The sequence below is a fragment of the Petromyzon marinus genome, chromosome 80 (genome assembly GCF_048934315.1).
Source record: "Petromyzon marinus isolate PM22_M1 ecotype Great Lakes invasive population chromosome 80, UKy_Petmar_22M1.pri1.0, whole genome shotgun sequence".
NCBI classification, from domain to species: domain Eukaryota; kingdom Metazoa; phylum Chordata; class Hyperoartia; order Petromyzontiformes; family Petromyzontidae; genus Petromyzon; species Petromyzon marinus.
In genome coordinates this window covers 7,902,167-7,926,646 of record NC_133746.1, presented here as the reverse complement: position 1 = coordinate 7,926,646, position 24,480 = coordinate 7,902,167, and the positions used below count along the sequence as shown (strand labels likewise).

The window sequence follows — 24,480 nt, the reverse complement described above, 5'->3', positions numbered from 1 at the left end:
GTGAGTGAGTGTACCAGGGAGTGAGTGTACCGGTGAGTGAGTGAGTGTACCGGTGAGTGAGTGTACCGGTGAGTGAGTGTACCAGGGAGTGAGTGAATGTACTGGTGAGTGAGTCAGTGTACCAGTGAGTGAGTGAGTGTACCGGTGAGTGAGTGAGTGTACCGGTGAGTGAGTGAGTGAGTGTACCGGTGAGTGAGTGTACCAGGGAGTGAGTGAATGTACTGGTGAGTGAGTCAGTGTACCAGTGATTGAGTGAGTGAGTGTACCGGTGAGTGAGTGAGTGTACCGGTGAGTGAGTGAGTGTACTGGTGAGTGAGTGTACCGGTGAGTGAATAAGTGTACAGCTGAGTGAGTGAGTGTACCAGTGAGTGAGTGAGTGTACCGGTGAGTGAGTGTACCGGTGAGTGAGTGAGTGTAGCGGTGAGTGAGTGAGTGAGTGTACCGGTGAGTGAGTGTAGCGGTGAGTGAGTGAGTGAGTGTACCAGTGAGTGAGTGAATGTACCGGTGAGTGAGTGAGTATACTGGTGAGTGAGTGAGTGTACTGTTGAGTGAGTGTACTGTTGAGTGAGTGAGTGTACCAGTGAGTGAGTGTACCAGTGAGCGAGTGAGTGTAATGTTGAGTGTGTGAGTGTACCGGTGAGTGAGTACCAGTCAGTGAGTGTACCGGTGAGTGAGGGAGTGTAGCGGTGAGTGAGTGAGTGTACCGGTGAGTGAGTGTACCAGTCAGTGAGTGTACCAGTGAGTGAGTGAGTGTACTGTTGAGTGAGTGAGTGTACCGGTGAGTGAGTGTACCAGTCAGTGAGTGTACCAGTGAGTGAGTGTAGCGGTGAGTGAGTGTACCGGTGAGTGAGGGAGTGAGTGTACCGGTGAGTGTACCAGTGAGTGAGTGTACCGTGCCGATGTGTCGCTCCAGGTCACTGGACTGGAAGCTGTGTGGATTGTCTGAGTCAACGTGTGGTGAGTGAGTGAGTGTACCGGTGAGTGAGTGTACTGGTGAGTGAGTGAGTGTACCGGTTTAGTGAGTGAGTGTACCGGTGAGTGAGTGAGTGTACCGGTAAGTGAGTGAGTGTACCGGTGAGTGAGTGAGTGTACCAGTGAGTGTACCGGTGAGTGAGTGTACCGTGCTGATGAATCGCTCCAGGTCACTGGACTGGAAGCTGTGTGGATTGTCTGAGTCAACGTGTGGTGAGTGAGTGAGTGTACCGGTGAGTGAGTGAGTGTACCAGTCAGTGAGTGTACCGGTGAGTGAGTGAGTGTACAGGTGAGTGAGTGTACCGTGCTGATGAGTCGCTCCAGGTCACTGGACTGGAAGCTGTGTGGATTGTCTGAGTCAACGTGTGGTGAGTGAGTGTACCAGTGAGTGAGTGAGTGTACCAGTGAGTGAGTGAGTGTACCAGTGAGTGAGTGAGTGTACCGGTGAGTGTACCGGTGAGTGAGTGTACCGTGCTGATGAGTCGCTCCAGGTCACTGGACTGGAAGCTGTGTGGATTGTCTGAGTCAACGTGTGGTGAGTGAGTGTACCAGTGAGTGAGTGAGTGTACCAGTGAGTGAGTGTACCGGTGAGTGTACCGGTGAGTAAGTGAGTGTACCGGTGAGTGAGTGTACCGGTGAGTGAATGAGTGTACTGGTGAGTTAGTGAGTGTACCGGTGAGTGTACCAGTGAGTGTACCGTGCTGATGAGTCGCTCCAGGTCACTGGACTGGAAGCTGTGTGGATTGTCTGAGTCAACGTGTGGTGAGTGAGTGTACCAGTGAGTGAGTGAGTGTACCAGTGAGTGAGTGAGTGTACCAGTGACTGAGTGAGTGTACCGGTGAGTGTACCGGTGAGTGAGTGTACCGTGCTGATGAGTCGCTCCAGGTCACTGGACTGGAAGCTGTGTGGATTGTCTGAGTCAACGTGTGGTGAGTGAGTGAGTGTACCGGTGAGTGAGTGAGTGTACCGGTGAGTGTACCGGTGAGTGAGTGTACCGGTGAGTGTACCGGTGAGTGAGTGTACCGTGCTGATGAGTCGCTCCAGGTCACTGGACTGGAAGCTGTGTGGATTGTCTGAGTCAACGTGTGGTGAGTGAGTGAGTGTACCGGTGAGTGAGTGAGTGTACCGGTGAGTGTACCAGTGAGTGTACCGTGCTGATGAGTCGCTCCAGGTCACTGGACTGGAAGCTGTGTGGATTGTCTGAGTCAACGTGTGGTGAGTGAGTGAGTGTACCAGTGAGTGAGTGAGTGTACCGGTGAGTGTACCGGTGAGTGAGTGTACCGTGCTGATGAGTAGCTCCAGGTCACTGGACTGGAAGCTGTGTGGATTGTCTGAGTCAACGTGTGGTGAGTGAGTGAGTGTACCGGTGAGTGTACCGGTGAGTGAGTGTACCGTGCTGATGAGTAGCTCCAGGTCACTGGACTGGAAGCTGTGTGGATTGTCTGAGTCAACGTGTGGTGAGTGAGTGAGTGTACCGGTGAGTGTACCGGTGAGTGAGTGTACCGTGCTGATGAGTAGCTCCAGGTCACTGGACTGGAAGCTGTGTGGATTGTCTGAGTCAACGTGTGGTGAGTGAGTGTACCAGTGAGTGAGTGAGTGTACTGGTGAGTGTACCGGTGAGTGAGTGAGTGTACCGGTGAGTGTACCAGTGAGTGAGTGTACCGTGCTGATGAGTCGCTCCAGGTCACTGGACTGGACGCTGTGTGGATTGTCTGAGTCAACGTGTGGTGAGTGAGTGTACCAGTGAGTGAGTGAGTGTACTGGTGAGTGTACCGGTGAGTGAGTGAGTGTACCGGTGAGTGTACCAGTGAGTGAGTGTACCGTGTTGATGTGTCGCTCCAGGTCACTGGACTGGAAGCTGTGTGGATTGTCTGAGTCAACGTGTGGTGAGTGAGTGAGTGTACCGGTGAGTGTACCGGTGAGTGAGTGTACCGTGCTGATGAGTCGCTCCAGGTCACTGGACTGGAAGCTGTGTGGATTGTCTGAGTCAACGTGTGGTGAGTGAGTGAGTGTACCGGTGAGTGTACCGGTGAGTGAGTGTACCGTGCTGATGAGTCGCTCCAGGTCACTGGACTGGAAGCTGTGTGGATTGTCTGAGTCAACGTGTGGTGAGTGAGTGAGTGTACCGGTGAGTGAGTGTACCAGTGAGTGAGTGAGTGTACCAGTGAGTGAGTGAGTGTACCAGTGACTGAGTGAGTGTACCGGTGAGTGTACCGGTGAGTGAGTGTACCGTGCTGATGAGTCGCTCCAGGTCACTGGACTGGAAGCTGTGTGGATTGTCTGAGTCAACGTGTGGTGAGTGAGTGTACCAGCGAGTGAGTGAGTGTACCAGTGAGTGAGTGAGTGTACTAGTGACTGAGTGAGTGTACCGGTGAGTGTACCGGTGAGTGAGTGTACCGTGCTGATGAGTCGCTCCAGGTCACTGGACTGGAAGCTGTGTGGATTGTCTGAGTCAACGTGTGGTGAGTGAGTGTACCAGTGAGTGAGTGAGTATACCAGTGAGTGAGTGAGTGTACCGGTGAGTGAGTGAGTGTACCGGTGAGTGTACCGGTGAGTGAGTGTACCGTGCTGATGAGTCGCTCCAGGTCACTGGACTGGAAGCTGTGTGGATTGTCTGAGTCAACGTGTGGTGAGTGAGTGTACCAGTGAGTGAGTGAGTGTACCAGTGAGTGAGTGTACCGGTGAGTGTACCGGTGAGTGAGTGAGTGTGCCGGTGAGTGAGTGAGTGTACCGGTGAGTGAGTGAGTGTACCGGTGAGTGAGTGAGTGTACCGGTGAGTGAGTGAGTGAGTGTACCGGTGAGTGAGTGAGTGTACCGGTGAGTGAGTGTACCGTGCTGATGAGTCGCTCCAGGTCACTGGACTGGAAGCTGTGTGGATTGTCTGAGTCAACGTGTGGTGAGTGAGTGAGTGTACCGGTGAGTGTACCGGTGAGTGTACCGTGCTGATGAGTCGCTCCAGGTCACTGGACTGGAAGCTGTGTGGATTGTCTGAGTCAACGTGTGGTGAGTGAGTGTACCAGTGAGTGAGTGAGTGTACCAGTGAGTGAGTGAGTGTACCGGTGAGTGTACCGGTGAGTCAGTGAGTGTACCGTGCTGATGAGTCGCTCCAGGTCACTGGACTGGAAGCTGTGTGGATTGTCTGAGTCAACGTGTGGTGAGTGAGTGAGTGTACCGGTGAGTGTACCGGTGAGTGAGTGTACCGTGCTGATGAGTCGCTCCAGGTCACTGGACTGGAAGCTGTGTGGATTGTCTGAGTCAACGTGTGGTGAGTGAGTGAGTGTACCGGTGAGTGAGTGTACCGTGCTGATGAGTCGCTCCAGGTCACTGGACTGGAAGCTGTGTGGATTGTCTGAGTCAACGTGTGGTGAGTGAGTGTACCAGCGAGTGAGTGAGTGTACCAGTGAGTGAGTGAGTGTACCGGTGAGTGAGTGAGTGAGTGTACCGGTGAGTGTACCGGTGAGTGAGTGTACCGTGCTGATGAGTCGCTCCAGGTCACTGGACTGGAAGCTGTGTGGATTGTCTGAGTCAACGTGTGGTGAGTGAGTGTACCAGTGAGTGAGTGAGTGTACCAGTGAGTGAGTGGACCGGTGAGTGTACCGGTGAGTGAGTGAGTGTACCGGTGAGTGAGTGAGTGTACCGGTGAGTGAGTGAGTGTACCGGTGAGTGAGTGAGTGTACCGGTGAGTGAGTGAGTGAGTGTACCGGTGAGTGAGTGAGTGTACCGGTGAGTGAGTGTACCGTGCTGATGAGTCGCTCCAGGTCACTGGACTGGAAGCTGTGTGGATTGTCTGAGTCAACGTGTGGTGAGTGAGTGAGTGTACCGGTGAGTGTACCGGTGAGTGAGTGTACCGTGCTGATGAGTCGCTCCAGGTCACTGGACTGGAAGCTGTGTGGATTGTCTGAGTCAACGTGTGGTGAGTGAGTGAGTGTACCGGTGAGTGTACCGGTGAGTCAGTGAGTGTACCGTGCTGATGAGTCGCTCCAGGTCACTGGACTGGAAGCTGTGTGGATTGTCTGAGTCAACGTGTGGTGAGTGAGTGAGTGTACCGGTGAGTGAGTGTACCGGTGAGTTAGTGAGTGTACCGGTGAGTGTACCGGTGAGTGAGTGTACCGTGCTGATGAGTCGCTCCAGGTCACTGGACTGGAAGCTGTGTGGATTGTCTGAGTCAACGTGTGGTGAGTGTACCAGTGAGTGAGTGAGTGTACCAGTGAGTGAGTGACTGTACTGGTGAGTGAGTGAGTGTACCGGTGAGTGTACCGGTGAGTGAGTGTACCGTGCTGATGAGTCGCTCCAGGTCACTGGACTGGAAGCTGTGTGGATTGTCTGAGTCAACGTGTGGTGAGTGAGTGAGTGTACTGGTGAGTGTACCGGTGAGTGAGTGTACCGTGCTGATGAGTCGCTCCAGGTCACTGGACTGGAAGCTGTGTGGATTGTCTGAGTCAACGTGTGGTGAGTGAGTGAGTGTACCAGTGAGTGAGTGAGTGAGTGTACCGGTGAGTGAGTGAGTGTACCGGTGAGTGAGTGAGTGTACCGGTGAGTGTACCGGTGAGTGAGTGTACCGTGCTGATGAGTCGCTCCAGGTCACTGGACTGGAAGCTGTGTGGATTGTCTGAGTCAACGTGTGGTGAGTGAGTGAGTGTACCGGTGAGTGAGTGAGTGTACCGGTGAGTGAGTGAGTGTACTGGTGAGTGTACCGGTGAGTGAGTGTACCGGTGAGTCATTGAGTGTACCGTGCTGATGAGTCGCTCCAGGTCACTGGACTGGAAGCTGTGTGGATTGTCTGAGTCAACGTGTGGTGAGTGAGTGAGTGTACCAGTGAGTGAGTGTACCGTGCTGATGAGTCGCTCCAGGTCACTGGACTGGAAGCTGTGTGGATTGTCTGAGTCAACGTGTGGTGAGTGAGTGTACCAGTGAGTGAGTGAGTGTACCAGTGAGTGAGTGAGTGTACCAGTGACTGAGTGAGTGTACCGGTGAGTGTACCGGTGAGTGAGTGTACCGGTGAGTGTACCGGTGAGTGAGTGTACCGTGCTGATGAGTCGCTCCAGGTCACTGGACTGGAAGCTGTGTGGATTGTCTGAGTCAACGTGTGGTGAGTGAGTGTACCAGTGAGTGAGTGAGTGTACCAGTGAGTGAGTGAGTGTACCGGTGAGTGAGTGAGTGTACCGGTGAGTGAGTGAGTGTACCGGTGAGTGAGTGTACCGTGCTGATGAGTCGCTCCAGGTCACTGGACTGGAAGCTGTGTGGATTGTCTGAGTCAACGTGTGGTGAGTGTACCAGTGAGTGAGTGTACCGGTGAGTGAGTGTACCGTGCTGATGAGTCGCTCCAGGTCACTGGACTGGAAGCTGTGTGGATTGTCTGAGTCAACGTGTGGTGAGTGAGTGAGTGTACCGGTGAGTGTACCGGTGAGTGAGTGTACCGTGCTGATGAGTCGCTCCAGGTCACTGGACTGGAAGCTGTGTGGATTGTCTGAGTCAACGTGTGGTGAGTGTACCAGTGAGTGAGTGTACCGGTGAGTGAGTGTACCGTGCTGATGAGTCGCTCCAGGTCACTGGACTGGAAGCTGTGTGGATTGTCTGAGTCAACGTGTGGTGAGTGAGTGAGTGTACCAGTGAGTGTACCAGTGAGTGAGTGAGTGTACCGTGCTGATGAGTCGCTCCAGGTCACTGGACTGGAAGCTGTGTGGATTGTCTGAGTCAACGTGTGGTGAGTGTACCAGTGAGTGAGTGTACCGGTGAGTGAGTGTACCGTGCTGATGAGTCGCTCCAGGTCACTGGACTGGAAGCTGTGTGGATTGTCTGAGTCAACGTGTGGTGAGTGAGTGAGTGTACCGGTGAGTGAGTGAGTGTACCAGTGAGTGAGTGAGTGTACCGTGCTGATGAGTCGCTCCAGGTCACTGGACTGGAAGCTGTGTGGATTGTCTGAGTCAACGTGTGGTGAGTGAGTGAGTGTACCGGTGAGTGAGTGAGTGTACCGGTGAGTGAGTGAGTGTACCGGTGAGTGAGTGAGTGAGTGTACCGGTGAGTGAGTGAGTGAGTGTACCGGTGAGTGTACCAGTGAGTGAGTGTACCGTGCTGATGAGTCGCTCCAGGTCACTGGACTGGAAGCTGTGTGGATTGTCTGAGTCAACGTGCGGTGAGTGAGTGAGTGTACCGGTGAGTGTACCGGTGAGTGAGTGTACCGTGCTGATGAGTCGCTCCAGGTCACTGGACTGGAAGCTGTGTGGATTGTCTGAGTCAACGTGTGGTGAGTGAGTGAGTGTACCGGTGAGTGTACCGGTGAGTGAGTGTACCGTGCTGATGAGTCGCTCCAGGTCACTGGACTGGAAGCTGTGTGGATTGTCTGAGTCAACGTGTGGTGAGTGTACCAGTGAGTGAGTGTACCGGTGAGTGAGTGTACCGTGCTGATGAGTCGCTCCAGGTCACTGGACTGGAAGCTGTGTGGATTGTCTGAGTCAACGTGTGGTGAGTGAGTGAGTGTACCAGTGAGTGTACCAGTGAGTGAGTGAGTGTACCGTGCTGATGAGTCGCTCCAGGTCACTGGACTGGAAGCTGTGTGGATTGTCTGAGTCAACGTGTGGTGAGTGTACCAGTGAGTGAGTGTACCGGTGAGTGAGTGTACCGTGCTGATGAGTCGCTCCAGGTCACTGGACTGGAAGCTGTGTGGATTGTCTGAGTCAACGTGTGGTGAGTGAGTGAGTGTACCGGTGAGTGAGTGAGTGTACCAGTGAGTGAGTGAGTGTACCGTGCTGATGAGTCGCTCCAGGTCACTGGACTGGAAGCTGTGTGGATTGTCTGAGTCAACGTGTGGTGAGTGAGTGAGTGTACCGGTGAGTGAGTGAGTGTACCGGTGAGTGAGTGAGTGTACCGGTGAGTGAGTGAGTGAGTGTACCGGTGAGTGAGTGAGTGAGTGTACCGGTGAGTGTACCAGTGAGTGAGTGTACCGTGCTGATGAGTCGCTCCAGGTCACTGGACTGGAAGCTGTGTGGATTGTCTGAGTCAACGTGCGGTGAGTGAGTGAGTGTACCGGTGAGTGTACCGGTGAGTGAGTGTACCGTGCTGATGAGTCGCTCCAGGTCACTGGACTGGAAGCTGTGTGGATTGTCTGAGTCAACGTGTGGTGAGTGAGTGAGTGTACCGGTGAGTGTACCGGTGAGTGAGTGTACCGTGCTGATGAGTCGCTCCAGGTCACTGGACTGGAAGCTGTGTGGATTGTCTGAGTCAACGTGTGGTGAGTGTACCAGTGAGTGAGTGTACCGGTGAGTGAGTGTACCGTGCTGATGAGTCGCTCCAGGTCACTGGACTGGAAGCTGTGTGGATTGTCTGAGTCAACGTGTGGTGAGTGAGTGAGTGTACCAGTGAGTGTACCAGTGAGTGAGTGAGTGTACCGTGCTGATGAGTCGCTCCAGGTCACTGGACTGGAAGCTGTGTGGATTGTCTGAGTCAACGTGTGGTGAGTGTACCAGTGAGTGAGTGTACCGGTGAGTGAGTGTACCGTGCTGATGAGTCGCTCCAGGTCACTGGACTGGAAGCTGTGTGGATTGTCTGAGTCAACGTGTGGTGAGTGAGTGAGTGTACCGGTGAGTGAGTGAGTGTACCAGTGAGTGAGTGAGTGTACCGTGCTGATGAGTCGCTCCAGGTCACTGGACTGGAAGCTGTGTGGATTGTCTGAGTCAACGTGTGGTGAGTGAGTGAGTGTACCGGTGAGTGAGTGAGTGTACCGGTGAGTGAGTGAGTGTACCGGTGAGTGAGTGAGTGAGTGTACCGGTGAGTGAGTGAGTGAGTGTACCGGTGAGTGTACCAGTGAGTGAGTGTACCGTGCTGATGAGTCGCTCCAGGTCACTGGACTGGAAGCTGTGTGGATTGTCTGAGTCAACGTGCGGTGAGTGAGTGAGTGTACCGGTGAGTGTACCGGTGAGTGAGTGTACCGTGCTGATGAGTCGCTCCAGGTCACTGGACTGGAAGCTGTGTGGATTGTCTGAGTCAACGTGTGGTGAGTGAGTGTACCAGTGAGTGAGTGTACCGGTGAGTGAGTGAGTGAGTGTACCGGTGAGTGAGTGTACCGTGCTGATGAGTCGCTCCAGGTCACTGGACTGGAAGCTGTGTGGATTGTCTGAGTCAACGTGTGGTGAGTGAGTGAGTGTACTGGTGAGTGTACCGGTGAGTGAGTGTACCGTGCTGATGAGTCGCTCCAGGTCACTGGACTGGAAGCTGTGTGGATTGTCTGAGTCAACGTGTGGTGAGTGTACCAGTGAGTGAGTGTACCGGTGAGTGAGTGTACCGTGCTGATGAGTCGCTCCAGGTCACTGGACTGGAAGCTGTGTGGATTGTCTGAGTCAACGTGTGGTGAGTGAGTGAGTGTACCAGTGAGTGTACCAGTGAGTGAGTGAGTGTACCGTGCTGATGAGTCGCTCCAGGTCACTGGACTGGAAGCTGTGTGGATTGTCTGAGTCAACGTGTGGTGAGTGTACCAGTGAGTGAGTGTACCGGTGAGTGAGTGTACCGTGCTGATGAGTCGCTCCAGGTCACTGGACTGGAAGCTGTGTGGATTGTCTGAGTCAACGTGTGGTGAGTGAGTGAGTGTACCGGTGAGTGAGTGAGTGTACCAGTGAGTGAGTGAGTGTACCGTGCTGATGAGTCGCTCCAGGTCACTGGACTGGAAGCTGTGTGGATTGTCTGAGTCAACGTGTGGTGAGTGAGTGAGTGTACCGGTGAGTGAGTGAGTGTACCGGTGAGTGAGTGAGTGTACCGGTGAGTGAGTGAGTGAGTGTACCGGTGAGTGAGTGAGTGAGTGTACCGGTGAGTGTACCAGTGAGTGAGTGTACCGTGCTGATGAGTCGCTCCAGGTCACTGGACTGGAAGCTGTGTGGATTGTCTGAGTCAACGTGCGGTGAGTGAGTGAGTGTACCGGTGAGTGTACCGGTGAGTGAGTGTACCGTGCTGATGAGTCGCTCCAGGTCACTGGACTGGAAGCTGTGTGGATTGTCTGAGTCAACGTGTGGTGAGTGAGTGTACCAGTGAGTGAGTGTACCGGTGAGTGAGTGAGTGAGTGTACCGGTGAGTGAGTGTACCGTGCTGATGAGTCGCTCCAGGTCACTGGACTGGAAGCTGTGTGGATTGTCTGAGTCAACGTGTGGTGAGTGAGTGAGTGTACTGGTGAGTGTACCGGTGAGTGAGTGTACCGTGCTGATGAGTCGCTCCAGGTCACTGGACTGGAAGCTGTGTGGATTGTCTGAGTCAACGTGTGGTGAGTGAGTGTACCAGTGAGTGAGTGAGTGTACCGGTGAGTGAGTGTACCGTGCTGATGAGTCGCTCCAGGTCACTGGACTGGAAGCTGTGTGGATTGTCTGAGTCAACGTGTGACGCCTGGCGCAGCAGCGTGTGATGGTCCAGCTTCACACCTGCACACAAACACACACAGAGGTCGTGGTGGTGATGGTGGTGGTGATGGTGGTGATGGTGGTGATGATGTTGGTGGTGATGATGATGTTGGTGGTGATGATGTTGGTGGTGATGATGATGTTGGTGGTGATGATGATGTTGGTGGTGGTGGTGGTGATGATGTTGGTGGTGGTGGTGGTGATGATGATGGTGGTGGTGGTGGTGATGATGTTGGTGGTGGTGGTGATGATGATGATGGTGGTGGTGGTGGTGATGATGTTGGTGGTGGTGGTGGTGGTGATGATGATGATGTTGGTGATGATGATGATGATGTTGGTGATGATGATGATGTTGATGATGATGATGATGTTGGTGGTGGTGATGATGATGATGTTGGTGATGATGATGATGATGTTGATGATGTTGGTGATGATGTTGGTGATGTTGGTGATGATGATGTTTGTGATGATGATGATGATGATGATGTTGCTGATGATGATGTTGATGATGTTGCTGATGATGATGATGTTGTTGTTGTTGATGATGATGATGTTGGTGATGATGATGATGTTGGTGATGATGATGATGATGCTGATGTTGCTGATGATGATGATGTTGGTGATGATGTTGCTGATGATGATGATGATGTTGGTGATGATGTTGGTGATGTTGTTGGTGATGATGATGATGATGTTGCTGATGATGATGTTGCTGATGATGTTGGTGATGTTGGTGATGATGTTGGTGATGTTGGTGATGATGATGTTTGTGATGATGATGATGATGATGTTGCTGATGATGATGATGGTGATGATGATGATGTTGATGTTGGTGATGATGATGATGATGTTGGTGATGATGTTGGTGATGTTGGTGATGATGATGTTTGTGATGATGATGATGATGTTGGTGATGATGATGTTGATGATGTTGGTGATGATGTTGGTGATGTTGGTGATGATGATGTTTGTGATGATGATGATGATGATGTTGCTGATGATGATGTTGCTGATGATGATGATGGTGATGATGATGATGTTGGTGATGATGATGATGATGTTGGTGATGATGATGTTGGTGATGTTGCTGATGATGATGATGATGTTGGTGGTGATGATGATGATGATGTTGGTGATGTTGGTGATGATGATGATGATGTTGGTGATGTTGGTGATGATGATGATGATGTTGGTGATGATGATGTTGGTGATGATGATGATGTTGGTGATGTTGGTGATGATGATGATGATGTTGGTGATGTTGGTGATGATGATGATGTTGGTGATGATGATGTTGGTGATGATGTTGATGTTGGTGATGATGATGATGATGTTGCTGATGATGTTGGTGATGATGATGATGTTGGTGATGATGATGTTGGTGATGATGATGATGATGTTGGTGATGTTGGTGATGATGATGATGTTGGTGATGATGATGTTGGTGATGATGTTGGTGATGATGATGATGTTGGTGATGATGATGATGTTGGTGATGATGATGTTGCTGATGATGATGATGGTGATGATGATGATGTTGGTGATGATGATGGTGATGTTGGTGATGTTGATGTTGGTGATGATGGTGATGTTGGTGATGTTGATGTTGGTGATGATGATGGTGATGTTGGTGATGTTGATGTTGGTGATGATGGTGATGTTGGTGATGTTGATGTTGGTGATGATGATGATGTTGGTGATGATGATGTTGGTGATGATGTTGATGTTGGTGATGATGATGATGATGTTGCTGATGATGTTGGTGATGATGATGATGTTGGTGATGATGATGTTGGTGATGATGATGATGATGTTGGTGATGTTGGTGATGATGATGATGTTGGTGATGATGATGTTGCTGATGATGATGATGGTGATGATGATGATGTTGGTGATGATGATGGTGATGTTGGTGATGTTGATGTTGGTGATGATGGTGATGTTGGTGATGTTGATGTTGGTGATGATGATGGTGATGTTGGTGATGTTGATGTTGGTGATGATGGTGATGTTGGTGATGTTGATGTTGGTGATGATGGTGATGTTGGTGATGTTGATGTTGATGATGATGTTGGTGATGTTGCTGATGGTGATGATGATGATGTTGATGATGATGATGTTGTTGATGATGATGATGTTGGTGATGATGATGATGTTGGTGATGATGTTGGTGATGTTGCTGGTGATGATGATGATGTTGCTGATGATGATGTTGATGATGATGATGTTGTTGATGATGATGATGTTGGTGATGATGATGATGTTGGTGATGATGTTGGTGATGTTGCTGGTGATGTTGGTGATGTTGGTGATGATGATGATGTTGGTGATGATGATGTTGGTGATGATGTTGGTGATGATGATGATGTTGGTGATGATGATGATGTTGGTGATGATGATGATGATGATGTTGCTGATGATGTTGGTGATGATGATGTTGGTGATGTTACTGGTGATGATGATGTTGATGATGTTACTGGTGATGATGATGTTGCTGATGATGTTGTTGTTGTTGTACCCCCGCCGTTGCGGGCCTCATGCTGGGCGTGCAGGAGCGAGCGGAGCCTCCCCACCTCGCGCCTCTTCACTTCGTCCAGCTGCGAGCGAACCCCGTGGCTCACCAGGCCCAGCTGCCCACTCAGACTGCCCCCGCTCTGGGGCACGTGGGGGGAGTGGTGGGGGGGTTACTCCCACACCCGTGGCTCACCAGGCCCAGCTGCCCACTCAGACTGCCCCCGCTCTGGGGCACGTGGGGGGAGTGGTGGGGGGTAGAGGTGGGGGGCAGGTGGGGGGAGTGGTGGGGGGGGGGAGAGTGGTGGGGGGGTTACTCCCACACCCGTGGCTCACCAGGCCCAGCTGCCCACTCAGACTGCCCCCGCTCTGGGGCACGTGGGGGGAGTGGTGGGGGGCAGGGTGGGGGGTAGAGGTGGGGGGCAGGTGGGGGGAGTGGTGGGGGGGGAGAGTGGTGGGGGGGTTACTCCCACACCCGTGGCTCACCAGGCCCAGCTGCCCACTCAGACTGCCCCCGCTCTGGGGCACGTGGGGGGAGTGGTGGGGGGCAGGTGGGGGGAGTGGTGGGGGGCAGGTGGGGGGAGTGGTGGGGGGGGAGAGTGGTGGGGGGGTTACTCCCACACCCGTGGCTCACCAGGCCCAGCTGCCCACTCAGACTGCCCCCGCTCTGGGGCACGTGGGGGGGAGTGGTGGGGGGCAGGTGGGGGGAGTGGTGGGGGGGGGGAGAGTGGTGGGGGGTTACTCCCACACCCGTGGCTCACCAGGCCCAGCTGCCCACTCAGACTGCCCCCGCTCTGGGGCACGTGGGGGGAGTGGTGGGGGGCAGGGTGGGGGGTAGAGGTGGGGGGCAGGTGGGGGGAGTGGTGGGGGGCAGGGTGGGGGGAGTGGTGGGGGGGGGAGAGTGGTGGGGGGTTACTCCCACAACCGTGGCTCACCAGGCCCAGCTGCCCACTCAGACTGCCCCCGCTCTGGGGCAGGTGGGGGGAGTGGTGGGGGGCAGGGTGGGGGGTAGAGGTGGGGGGGTTACTCCCACACCGCGTGGCACGCACAGAGCACACGAATCGTGACACCTCACTGCTGTTGCTGCTGCTGCCAAAGGAGCAAATTGACCATCGCTGTCAACTCCACCACCTCCACCACCTCCACCACCTACACCAGCTACACCAGCTCCACCACCACCACCACCACCTCCACCTGCACCAGCTCCACCACCACCACCACCACCTCCACCACCTCCACCACCACCACCAGCTACACCACCAGCTCCACCAGCTCCACCAGCTCCACCACCTGCACCAGCTCCTCCACCACCTCCACCACCTCCACCACCTTCAAGTCACCTTCAAGTCACCTTCAAGTCACCTTCACGTCACCTTCACGTCACCTTCAAGTCACCTTCACGTCACCTTCACGTCACCTTCAAGTCACCTTCACGTCACCTTCAAGTCACCTTCAAGTCACCTTCACGTCACCTTCACGTCACCTTCACGTCACCTTCAAGTCACCTTCACGTCACCTTCACGTCACCTTCACGTCACATTCACGTCACCTTCAAGTCACCTTCAAGTCACCTTCACGTCACCTTCAAGTCACCTTCAAGTCACCTTCAAGTCACCTTCACGTCACCTTCACGTCACCTTCAAGTCACCTTCACGTCACCTTCACGTCACCTTCAAGTCACCTTCAAGTCACCTTCACGTCACCTTCAAGTCACCTTCAAGTCACCTTCACGTCACCTTCACGTCACCTTCAAGTCACCTTCACGTCACCTTCACGTCACCTTCACGTCACCTTCAAGTCACCTTCACGTCACCTTCAAGTCACCTTCAAGTCACCTTCACGTCACCTTCAAGTCACCTTCACGTCACCTTCACGTCACCTTCACGTCACCTTCACGTCACCTTCACGTCACCTTCACGTCACCTTCACGTCACCTTCACGTCACTTCACGTCACCTTCACGTCACCTTCACGTCACCTTCAAGTCACCTTCACGTCACCTTCACGTCACCTTCAAGTCACCTTCACGTCACCTTCACGTCACCTTCACGTCACCTTCACGTCACCTTCAAGTCACCTTCACGTCACCTTCACGTCACCTTCAAGTCACCTTCAAGTCACCTTCACGTCACCTTCAAGTCACCTTCAAGTCACCTTCACGTCACCTTCACGTCACCTTCAAGTCACCTTCACGTCACCTTCACGTCACCTTCACGTCACCTTCACCTCACCTTCAAGTCACCTTCAAGTCACCTTCACGTCACCTTCAAGTCACCTTCAAGTCACCTTCACGTCACCTTCAAGTCACCTTCACGTCACCTTCACGTCACCTTCACGTCACCTTCAAGTCACCTTCACGTCACCTTCACGTCACCTTCACGTCACCTTCAAGTCACTTCACGTCACCTTCACGTCACCTTCACGTCACCTTCAAGTCACCTTCACGTCACCTTCACGTCACCTTCACGTCACCTTCAAGTCACCTTCAGGTCACCTTCAGGTCACCTTCACGTCACCTTCACGTCACCTTCAAGTCACCTTAAAGTCACCTTCACGTCACCTTCAAGTCACCTTCAAGTCACCTTCAAGCCACCTTCAAGTCACCTTCACGTCACCTTCAAGTCACCTTCAAGTCACCTTCACGTCACATTCACGTCACCTTCAAGTCACCTTCACGTCACCTTCACGTCACCTTCACGTCACCTTCACGTCACCTTCAAGTCACCTTCAAGTCACCTTCACGTCACCTTCACGTCACCTTCAAGTCACCTTCAAGTCACCTTCACGTCACCTTCAAGTCACCTTCACGTCACCTTCACGTCACCTTCAAGTCACCTTCACGTCACCTTCACGTCACCTTCACGTCACCTTCAAGTCACCTTCAAGTCACCTTCACGTCACCTTCACGTCACCTTCACGTCACCGTCACGTCATCTTCAAGTCACCTTCAAGTCACCTTCAAGTCACCTTCAAGTCACCTTCAAGTCACCTTCACGTCACCTTCACGTCACCTTCAAGTTACCTTCAAGTAACCTTCACATCACCTTCACGTCACCTTCACGTCACCTTCACGTAACCTTCAAGTCACCTTCTTGTCACCTTCAAGTCACCTTCAAGTCACCTTCACATCACCTTCACGTCACCTTCACGTCACCTTCACGTCACCTTCAAGTCACCTTCACGTCACCTTCAAGTCACCTTCACGTCACCTTCACGTCACCTTCACGTCAACTTCACGCCACCTTCACGTCACCTTCAAGTAACCTTCACGTCACGTTCAAGTCACCTTCACGTCACCTTCACGTCACCTTCAAGTCACCTTCAAGTCACCTTCAAGTCACCTTCACGTCACCTTTAAGTCACCTTCACGTCACCTTCACGTCACCTTCAAGTCACCTTCACGTCACCTTCAAGTCACCTTCACGTCACCTTCAAGTCACCTTCAAGTCACCTTCACGTCACCTTCACGTCACCTTCACGTCACCTTCAAGTCACCTTCACGTCACCTTCACGTCACCTTCAAGTCACCTTCACGTCACCTTCAAGTCACCTTCACGTCACCTTCACGTCACCTTCACGTCACCTTCAAGTCACCTTCAAGTCACCTTCACGTCACCTTCACGTCACCTTCACGCCACCTTCACGTCACCTTCAAGTAACCTTCACGTCACCTTCACGTCACCTTCACGTCACCTTCAAGTAACCTTCAAGTCACCTTCACGTCACCTTCACGTCACCTTCAAGTCACCTTCACGTCACCTTCAAGTCACCTTCACGTCACCTTCACGTCACCTTCACGTCACCTTCACGCCACCTTCACGTCACCTTCAAGTAACCTTCACGTCACGTTCAAGTCACCTTCACGTCACCTTCACGTCACCTTCAAGTAACCTTCAAGTCACCTTCACGTCACGTTCAAGTCACCTTCACGTCACCTTCACGTCACCTTCACCTCACCTTCAAGTCACCTTCACGTCACCTTCACGTCACCTTCAAGTCACCTTCACGTCACCTTCACGTCACCTTCACGTCACCTTCACGTCACCTTCAAGTCACCTTCACGTCACCTTCAAGTCACCTTCACGTCACCTTCACGTCACCTTCACGTCACCTTCAAGTCACCTTCAAGTCACCTTCACGTCACCTTCACGTCACCTTCACGCCACCTTCACGTCACCTTCAAGTAACCTTCACGTCACCTTCACGTCACCTTCACGTCACCTTCAAGTAACCTTCAAGTCACCTTCACGTCACCTTCACGTCACCTTCAAGTCACCTTCACGTCACCTTCAAGTCACCTTCACGTCACCTTCACGCCACCTTCACGTCACCTTCAAGTAACCTTCACGTCACGTTCAAGTCACCTTCACGTCACCTTCACGTCACCTTCAAGTAACCTTCAAGTCACCTTCACGTCACGTTCAAGTCACCTTCACGTCACCTTCACGTCACCTTCACCTCACCTTCAAGTCACCTTCACGTCACCTTCACGTCACCTTCAAGTCACCTTCACGTCACCTTCACGTCACCTTCACGTCACCTTCAAGTCACCTTCAAGTCGTCCAGGTTCGCCGTCTGGAGCCTGTGGCGGAAGCCGGCGTCCTTCTCGAGAACGTCGATAACTTCTCGCAAGTATCGCTCGTAGTGCGTACCCTGGGGGGCGGGGGGCAAGCGACACAGACAAAGGTCCCCCGTGTAGCCTCTACCAGACTGCAGGGGCAAGTGCTGTTAGCTAGAACCTCACACACAGACACAGACAAAGATCCCCCGTGTAGCCTCTAACAGGCCGCAGGGGCAAGTGCTGTTAGCTAGCACCTCACACACAGACACAGACAAAGGTCCCCCGTGTAGCCTCGAACAGACTGCAGGGGCAAGTGTTGTTAGCTAGCACCTCACACACAGACACAGACAAAGATCCCCCATGTAGCCTCTAACAGGCCGTAGAGGCAAGTGCTGTTAGCTGGCACCTCACACACCACGGACAAAGATCCCCCGTGTAGCCTCTAACAGGCTGCAGGGGCAAGTGCTGTTAGCTAGCACCTCACACACAGATACAGACAAAGGTCCCCCGTGTAGCCTCTAACAGACTGCAGGGGCAAGTGCTGTTAGCTAGCACCTCACACACAGACACAGACAAAGATCCCCCGTGTAGCCTCTAACAAGCTGCAGGGGCAAGTGCTGTTAGCTGGCACCTCACACACAGACACAGACAAAGGTCCCCCGTGTAGCCTCTAACAGACTGCAGGGGCAAGTGCTGTTAGCTAGCACCAACAACAACAACCGCCATTCGTAACTAAGTGGCGGTGACGTCACCACGACGCTTGTGCCAGGCCATCTGCACCGTGAGGCCACGTGAAGTGTCGAACGCCCGCTGGCAGGAGGTCACGGAGCAGACCCAGGTGCCACGGGTCGACTGAGATGACTGAGACGACTGGCTGGTGCACCACCTGTGCCCCCTACTGTGCCAACTTGCTGTGCTTTAGCCACCCGGCGCTCCGCTCGTTGTTGTGAGCGTCGCTCCTCCGCCCTCCGTTGTTGTTGGAGGGCGACTGCCTCCAACTGCCCAGTAGCGTCCTTCACGAGCCTCCTCCACAGAGGCCGATCTTGACACCGCTTGTACCGGTCATCGGCAAGTCCACTCAGCTCCACGTCCTCCTGTACCACGTCACTCCATCTCTTCTCTAGCCTGTGCCGCGCCCGTTTAGCCCCCTCGATCCGGCCGAACAAAAGCTGTTTCGGCATGCGGTGGCTGGGCATGCAGGCTACATGACCCAGCCATCGCAGCCTTGCCCGCCGGAGGAGCTCACCGATGGGACCTTGCCCAGATCTTTCAAGGATTTGTGAGCTCCTCACACAATCCAGTCTGGTTAAACCCAGGATGGATCGTAGGCAGGTCAGCATCAATGTTTCTAACCGGCGAAGATGTTCCATTAGGGGAGTCCACGTTTCGCAAGCGTAGAGAAAGGAGGGAATGACCGTGGCCGAGAAGACCTGAAGCTTAGTGCGGAGCGACAGACCAGGTAGCTTCCACACAGCGTTACGCAACCGATGAAAAGATATTGCCGCTCGACTGATTCGGAGTGAGATCTCTGCTGATAAACTGGAGCCGGTGATAAGCACACTGCCCAGGTATGGGAAACTCTCCACTCTCTCCACAACTGCCCCATCACCTATTGGGAGTTGTGGGGGTGGAGTGTCCGATGGTACAAAATACCCAGGCAGGTGCTTAGTTTTGGTGGGGCTGATGGTAAGGCCCCATCTCTTAGTGGCAAGCTCCAGTCTCAGCAGCAGCGTCTCCAACTCCTCCTCTGAATAAGCAGCTATTAACAAATCATCGGCATACATAACGTGGTTGAGCAATAGAGAGCCATCCCTTGACCGCACCCGGGCCTCGATCAGCCTCCCATTATATCTGTACCATATGGAGATTCCCCCGGTACAGCTATTGAAGGCTTCACGAACTACGTGGTCGAAATAGATGTTAAATAATGTGGGAGCCAGAGGACATCCCTGTCGCACCCCAAGGTGTACAGGGAATGGCTCGGACTCCCGGCCACGTGGTTTTACCCGGGCCCGCTAACCATCATGAAGGTCCTTAATGATCGTGAGCAGAGGGTCAGGCACTCCAAAAGCACGAAGAACAACTCAGAGCCCAGGCCTACTGATGATATCATAGGCCTTGACCAGGTCAATAAAGCAGAGATGTAGGTCTTGCTGGAATTCCCTACACCTCTGCTGTAGCAGATGGACAGAAAATATGGCATCTGTGCAGGACCGCCCTTTCCTGAAACCACATTGGGGCTCCGCAAGCCTCTCCTCAGCGTGCCTGGCAAGGCGATGTTGAATAATCCTTGCCAGGACCTTTCCCGGCACACTGAGGAGTGAGATGCCCCTGTAGTTGTCACAGTCTGTGCGGTCCCCCTTCTTAAAGAGGGGGACCACCAGGGCATCCTTCCAATCCTGCGGAACCTGTCCAGTGGTCCGACTGTTGTTATGATGTCATACAGGGCAGTCTGTGCACAAACGCCACCCCCCCTCATTATTTCGCTTGGGAGATTATCTCTGCCCGCTGCCTTTCCTGGTCTCAGACTCCGGATCGCCTTCAGTACTTCCTCAACAGATGGCACTTCAACCAGCCACTCACAGGCGGTGACTTCTTCCAATATTTGAGGCACCGCAGCCTCAGCAGGGTCATCCCCACTTTGTGCCACGATGTTTTCCTGGCTGAGGGATTTTCCCTCCCCCAGGACCTCACAGAAATGCTCAGCACATCTGCAAACCTGTTGGGGGTCGGAGATTGGATCACTGTTTTTTCCCCTAATGATGGTAATAGGTGTGGCGCTGCAGGTTACTTTTTTTGATGGAGTTAAATAGAGATTTGTGATCGTGGGCCACTGAGGCAGACTCCATCTCCTCAGCAACCCACGACCACCACCCATCCTTGCAGCGCCTCACGGCTCTCCGAACCTCCGAGCGAAGGCTGCGGTAAGCCTCCTCATTCTCTGACGTGGGATTCTGTAGCCGATGACAGTGGGCCTGTCGCTTTTTCTCAACCATCCTGAACACCTCCTCTGTCAGCCAGGGTCTCTGGGGATGTCTGGACCGAGTATCCAAAGCAGCCATTGCAGCTGCATGAGTCACAGTCCTAAACCTCGCCCATTTACCCTCGACATCAGGAGGAGTGGAGGACGATGCCAACCCCAGCCGCAGGCGATGAAATTCTCGCTTGCAACGTTCATCAGATAACTGAGACCAGGTCACTTTTGGTTGGAATGGGGTCCTGGGTGTACACCCACCAACGGAGCAGAAGAATGGCAGGCGCATCTTACAGATGACAAGTCGATGGTCAGAGGGCAGATCAGCTCCACGGTAGGTCCTGGTGTCAAGGACATGGGCTCGCATCCGCTGGTCCGTCACTATGTAGTCCAGCAGATGTTTTTGCTTGGACCCGGCATGCATCCATGATGTTTTGTGGATGCGCCGATGCTGCAACAGCGTGTTGGTAATTACAAGCCCATGGGCTGCACAAAAATCTAGCAGCCTCCTACCGTTGTTATTGAGCTGAACCGGCCCATGCCCTCCAATCACTCCAGACCAGGTGCCAGCATCATGACCAACTCGGGCATTGAAGTCACCCAACAAGAAGACTCTATCCCGAGGGGCCACTTTAGCCAGCACCTGTGACAGGAGGTCATTGAAGGCATCTGACTCATCGACCTTGCCTGCATCCCTCCACGGATGTTCGTCTTCGGTGGGGGCATAAGCAACCACGACCACCAGTCCTCGCCTCCGATTGATGGGCCCAAAGTAGCCTGGGGCTTACAGCTTCCCACACCTCACCGCCACGCTCCCACGCCCCCTTCATTCTTTGGTTCAAAAGAAGAGCCACACCCTGTTGTTTGGCAGTCTGCTGCCCCGAGTAGAGGACTGTCCATCCCTCATGGTGGCAGGAGTCAGAACCGGTCCACCGGACCTCCTGAATGCCATAGAGATCCAGGCGGTACCGGTCCAGCTCCCGACAGAGGAGTGGCAGCCTCTCCTCCGCAGTGAGCGTTCGAACATTCCACGTGGCCAAAACGAAGTGGCTTTTCGTTGTTTCTGGAGGAGCCCTGAGGGTTGAGATTCAATCTCCTGGCTCCGCCAATTGGGGTTTGGCCAGGAGACGTCATAGACGCCGGTCCCCCCGGGGCCTCCGGCACAAGCTTATTAATTATATATTTAAGTCGTAGTTTCGTGGTAATTTTTTGAAGGTGGAGGGGTTACCAGCCCCTCGCACCCGTCCAGAGCCCTCGTTTAGCCCCTGTGGTGGTCACAGACGCCATGAGGGGAGGAGCCAATCGGAATTGGCCCTCCCCCCACAGCACTGTCCACGATAGAGTTGCCTGTCCGGCACCGCGAGGAGGTAGGGGGTTGTTTTGCCAGACAAAACTAGCACCTCACACGCAGACACAGACAAAGATCCCCCGTGTAGCCTCCAACAGACAGCAGGGGCAAGTGCTGTTAGCTAGCACCTCACACACAGGCACAGACAAAGATCCCCCGTGTAGCCATTAACAGACTGCAGGGGCAAGTGCTGTTAGCTAGCACCTCACACGCAGACACAGACAAAGATCCCCCGTGTAGCCTCCAACAGACAGCAGGGGCAAGTGCTGTTAGCTAGCACCTCACACACAGGCACAGACAAAGATCCCCCGTGTAGCCATTAACAGACTGCAGGGGCAAGTGCTGTTAGCTAGCACCTCACACACAGACACAGACAAAGGTCCCCCGTGTAGCCTCTAACAGGCTGCAGGGGCAAGTACTGTTAGCTAGCACCTCACACACAGACACAGACAAAGGTCCCCCGTGTAGCCTCTAACAGGCTGCAGGGGCAAGTACTGTTAGCTAGCACCTCACACATAGACACAGACAAAGGTCCCCCGTGTAGCCTCTAACAGGCTGCAGGGGCAAGTACTGTTAGCTAGCACCTCACACACAGACACAGACAAAGGTCCCCCGTGTAGCCTCTAACAGGCTGCAGGGGCAAGTACTGTTAGCTAGCACCTCACACATAGACACAGACAAAGGTCCCCCGTGTAGCCTCTAACAGGCTGCAGGGGCAAGTGCTGTTAGCTAGCGCCTCACACACAGACACAGACAAAGATCCCCCGTGTAGCATCTTACAGACTGCAGGGGCAAGTGCTGTTAGCTAGCACCTCACACACAGACACAGACAAAGGTCCCCCGTGTAGCCTCTAATAGGCTGCAGGGGCAAGTACTGTTAGCTAGCACCTCACACACAGACACAGACAAAGGTCCCCCGTGTAGCCTCTAACAGGCTGCAGGGGCAAGTACTGTTAGCTAGCACCTCACACACGGACACAGACAAAGGTCCCCCGTGTAGCCTCTAACAGGCTGCAGGGGCAAGTGCTGTTAGCTAGTACCTCACACACAGACACAGATAAAGATACCCCGTGTAGCCTCTAACAGACTGCAGGGGCAAGTGCTGTTAGCTGGCACCTCACACACAGACACAGACAAAGGTCCCCCGTGTAGCCTCTAACAGGCTGCAGGGGCAAGTGCTGTTAGCTAGCACCTCACACACAGACACAGACAAAGGTCCCCCGTATAGCCTCTAACAGGCTGCAGGGGCAAGTACTGTTAGCTAGCACCTCACACATAGACACAGACAAAGGTCCCCCGTGTAGCCTCTAACAGGCTGCAGGGGCAAGTGCTGTTAGCTAGCACCTCACACACAGACACAGACAAAGATCCCCCGTGTAGCATCTTACAGACTGCAGGGGCAAGTGCTGTTAGCTAGCACCTCACACACAGACACAGACAAAGGTCCCCCGTGTAGCCTCTAATAGGCTGCAGGGGCAAGTACTGTTAGCTAGCACCTCACACACAGACACAGACAAAGGTCCCCCGTGTAGCCTCTAACAGGCTGCAGGGGCAAGTACTGTTAGCTAGCACCTCACACACGGACACAGACAAAGGTCCCCCGTGTAGCCTCTAACAGACTGCAGGGGCAAGTGCTGTTAGCTAGCACCTCACACACAGACACAGACAAAGATCCCCCATGCAGCCTCTAACAGGCTGCAGTGGCAAGTGCTGTTAGCTGGCACCTCACACACAGACACAGACAAAGATCCCCCGTGCAGCCTCTAACAGGCTGCAGGGGCAAGTGCTGTTAGCTAGCACCTCACACACAGACACAGAAAAAGGTCCCCCGTGTAGCCTCTAACAGACTGCAGGGGCAAGTGCTGTTAGCTAGCACCTCACACACAGACACAGAAAAAGATCCCCCGTGTAGCCTCTAACAGACTGCAGGGGCAAGTGCTGTTAGCTAGTACCTCACACACAGACACAGACAAAGATACCCCGTGTAGCCTCTAACAGACTGCAGGGGCAAGTGCTGTTAGCTGGCACCTCACACACAGACACAGACAAAGGTCCCCCGTGTAGCCACTAACAGGCTGCAGGGGCAAGTACTGTTAGCTAGCACCTCACACACAGACACAGACAAAGATCTCCCGTGTAGCTTCTACGGGGAGGTGGGGGGGGGGATAGGGGGCTCACCGTGGCGTTGGTGCTCTCAGCGGTGGGGGGCTTCTGGTGCCCCCCCCCAATGGGGACGGCGCGAGCGGAGGAGGAGGTGGTGGCGACGACGAGGAGGAGGATGAGGAGGAGAGGGAGACTCATGGCTGGAGTAAACATCATCATCAGCAACATCATCGTCATCAGCAACATCATCATCAGCAACATCATCGTCAACAACATCATCATCAGCAACATATTCAGCAACATCGTCATCAGCAACATCATCATCAGCAACATCATCATCAGCAACATCATCATCAGCAAGATCATCATCAGCAACATCATCATCAGCAAGATCAGCAGCAACATCATCATCAGCAACATCATCTTCAGCAACATCATCATCAGCAACATCGTCGTCAGCAACATCATCGTCAGCAACATCATCGTCAGCAACATCATCATCAGCGACATCATCGTCGTCAACATCATGATCAGCGACATCATCGTCGTCAACATCATCATCGTCGTCAACATCATCATCAGCAACATCATCATCGTCAGCAACATCATCGTCAGCAACATCATCATCATCAGCA

At 53.4% G+C, this 24,480-nt stretch overlaps 1 protein-coding gene across 2 annotated transcripts in view; it reads right to left on the bottom strand.

The window, feature by feature from the left end:
• Positions 1–24,170, bottom strand: part of LOC116958691 (nucleobindin-1-like) — a 46,240-nt gene extending 22,070 nt beyond the window's left edge. The window contains exons 1-4 of one of the 2 annotated variants that reach the window (XM_076057226.1): positions 23,921–24,170; positions 17,411–17,512; positions 12,874–13,003; positions 10,267–10,370 (exon numbers count right to left, since the gene is read on the bottom strand). In XM_076057226.1, coding sequence (XP_075913341.1) covers positions 10,267–10,370; positions 12,874–13,003; positions 17,411–17,512; positions 23,921–24,169 — 585 coding nt within the window. In that variant the 5' untranslated portion in view covers position 24,170. Of the gene's footprint in view, positions 1–10,266; positions 10,371–12,867; positions 13,004–17,410; positions 17,513–23,920 lie in introns of both variants that reach the window. The other variant, XM_076057224.1, reaches the window with a different exon arrangement.
• Between the last annotated feature and the right edge of the window lie 310 nt (positions 24,171–24,480).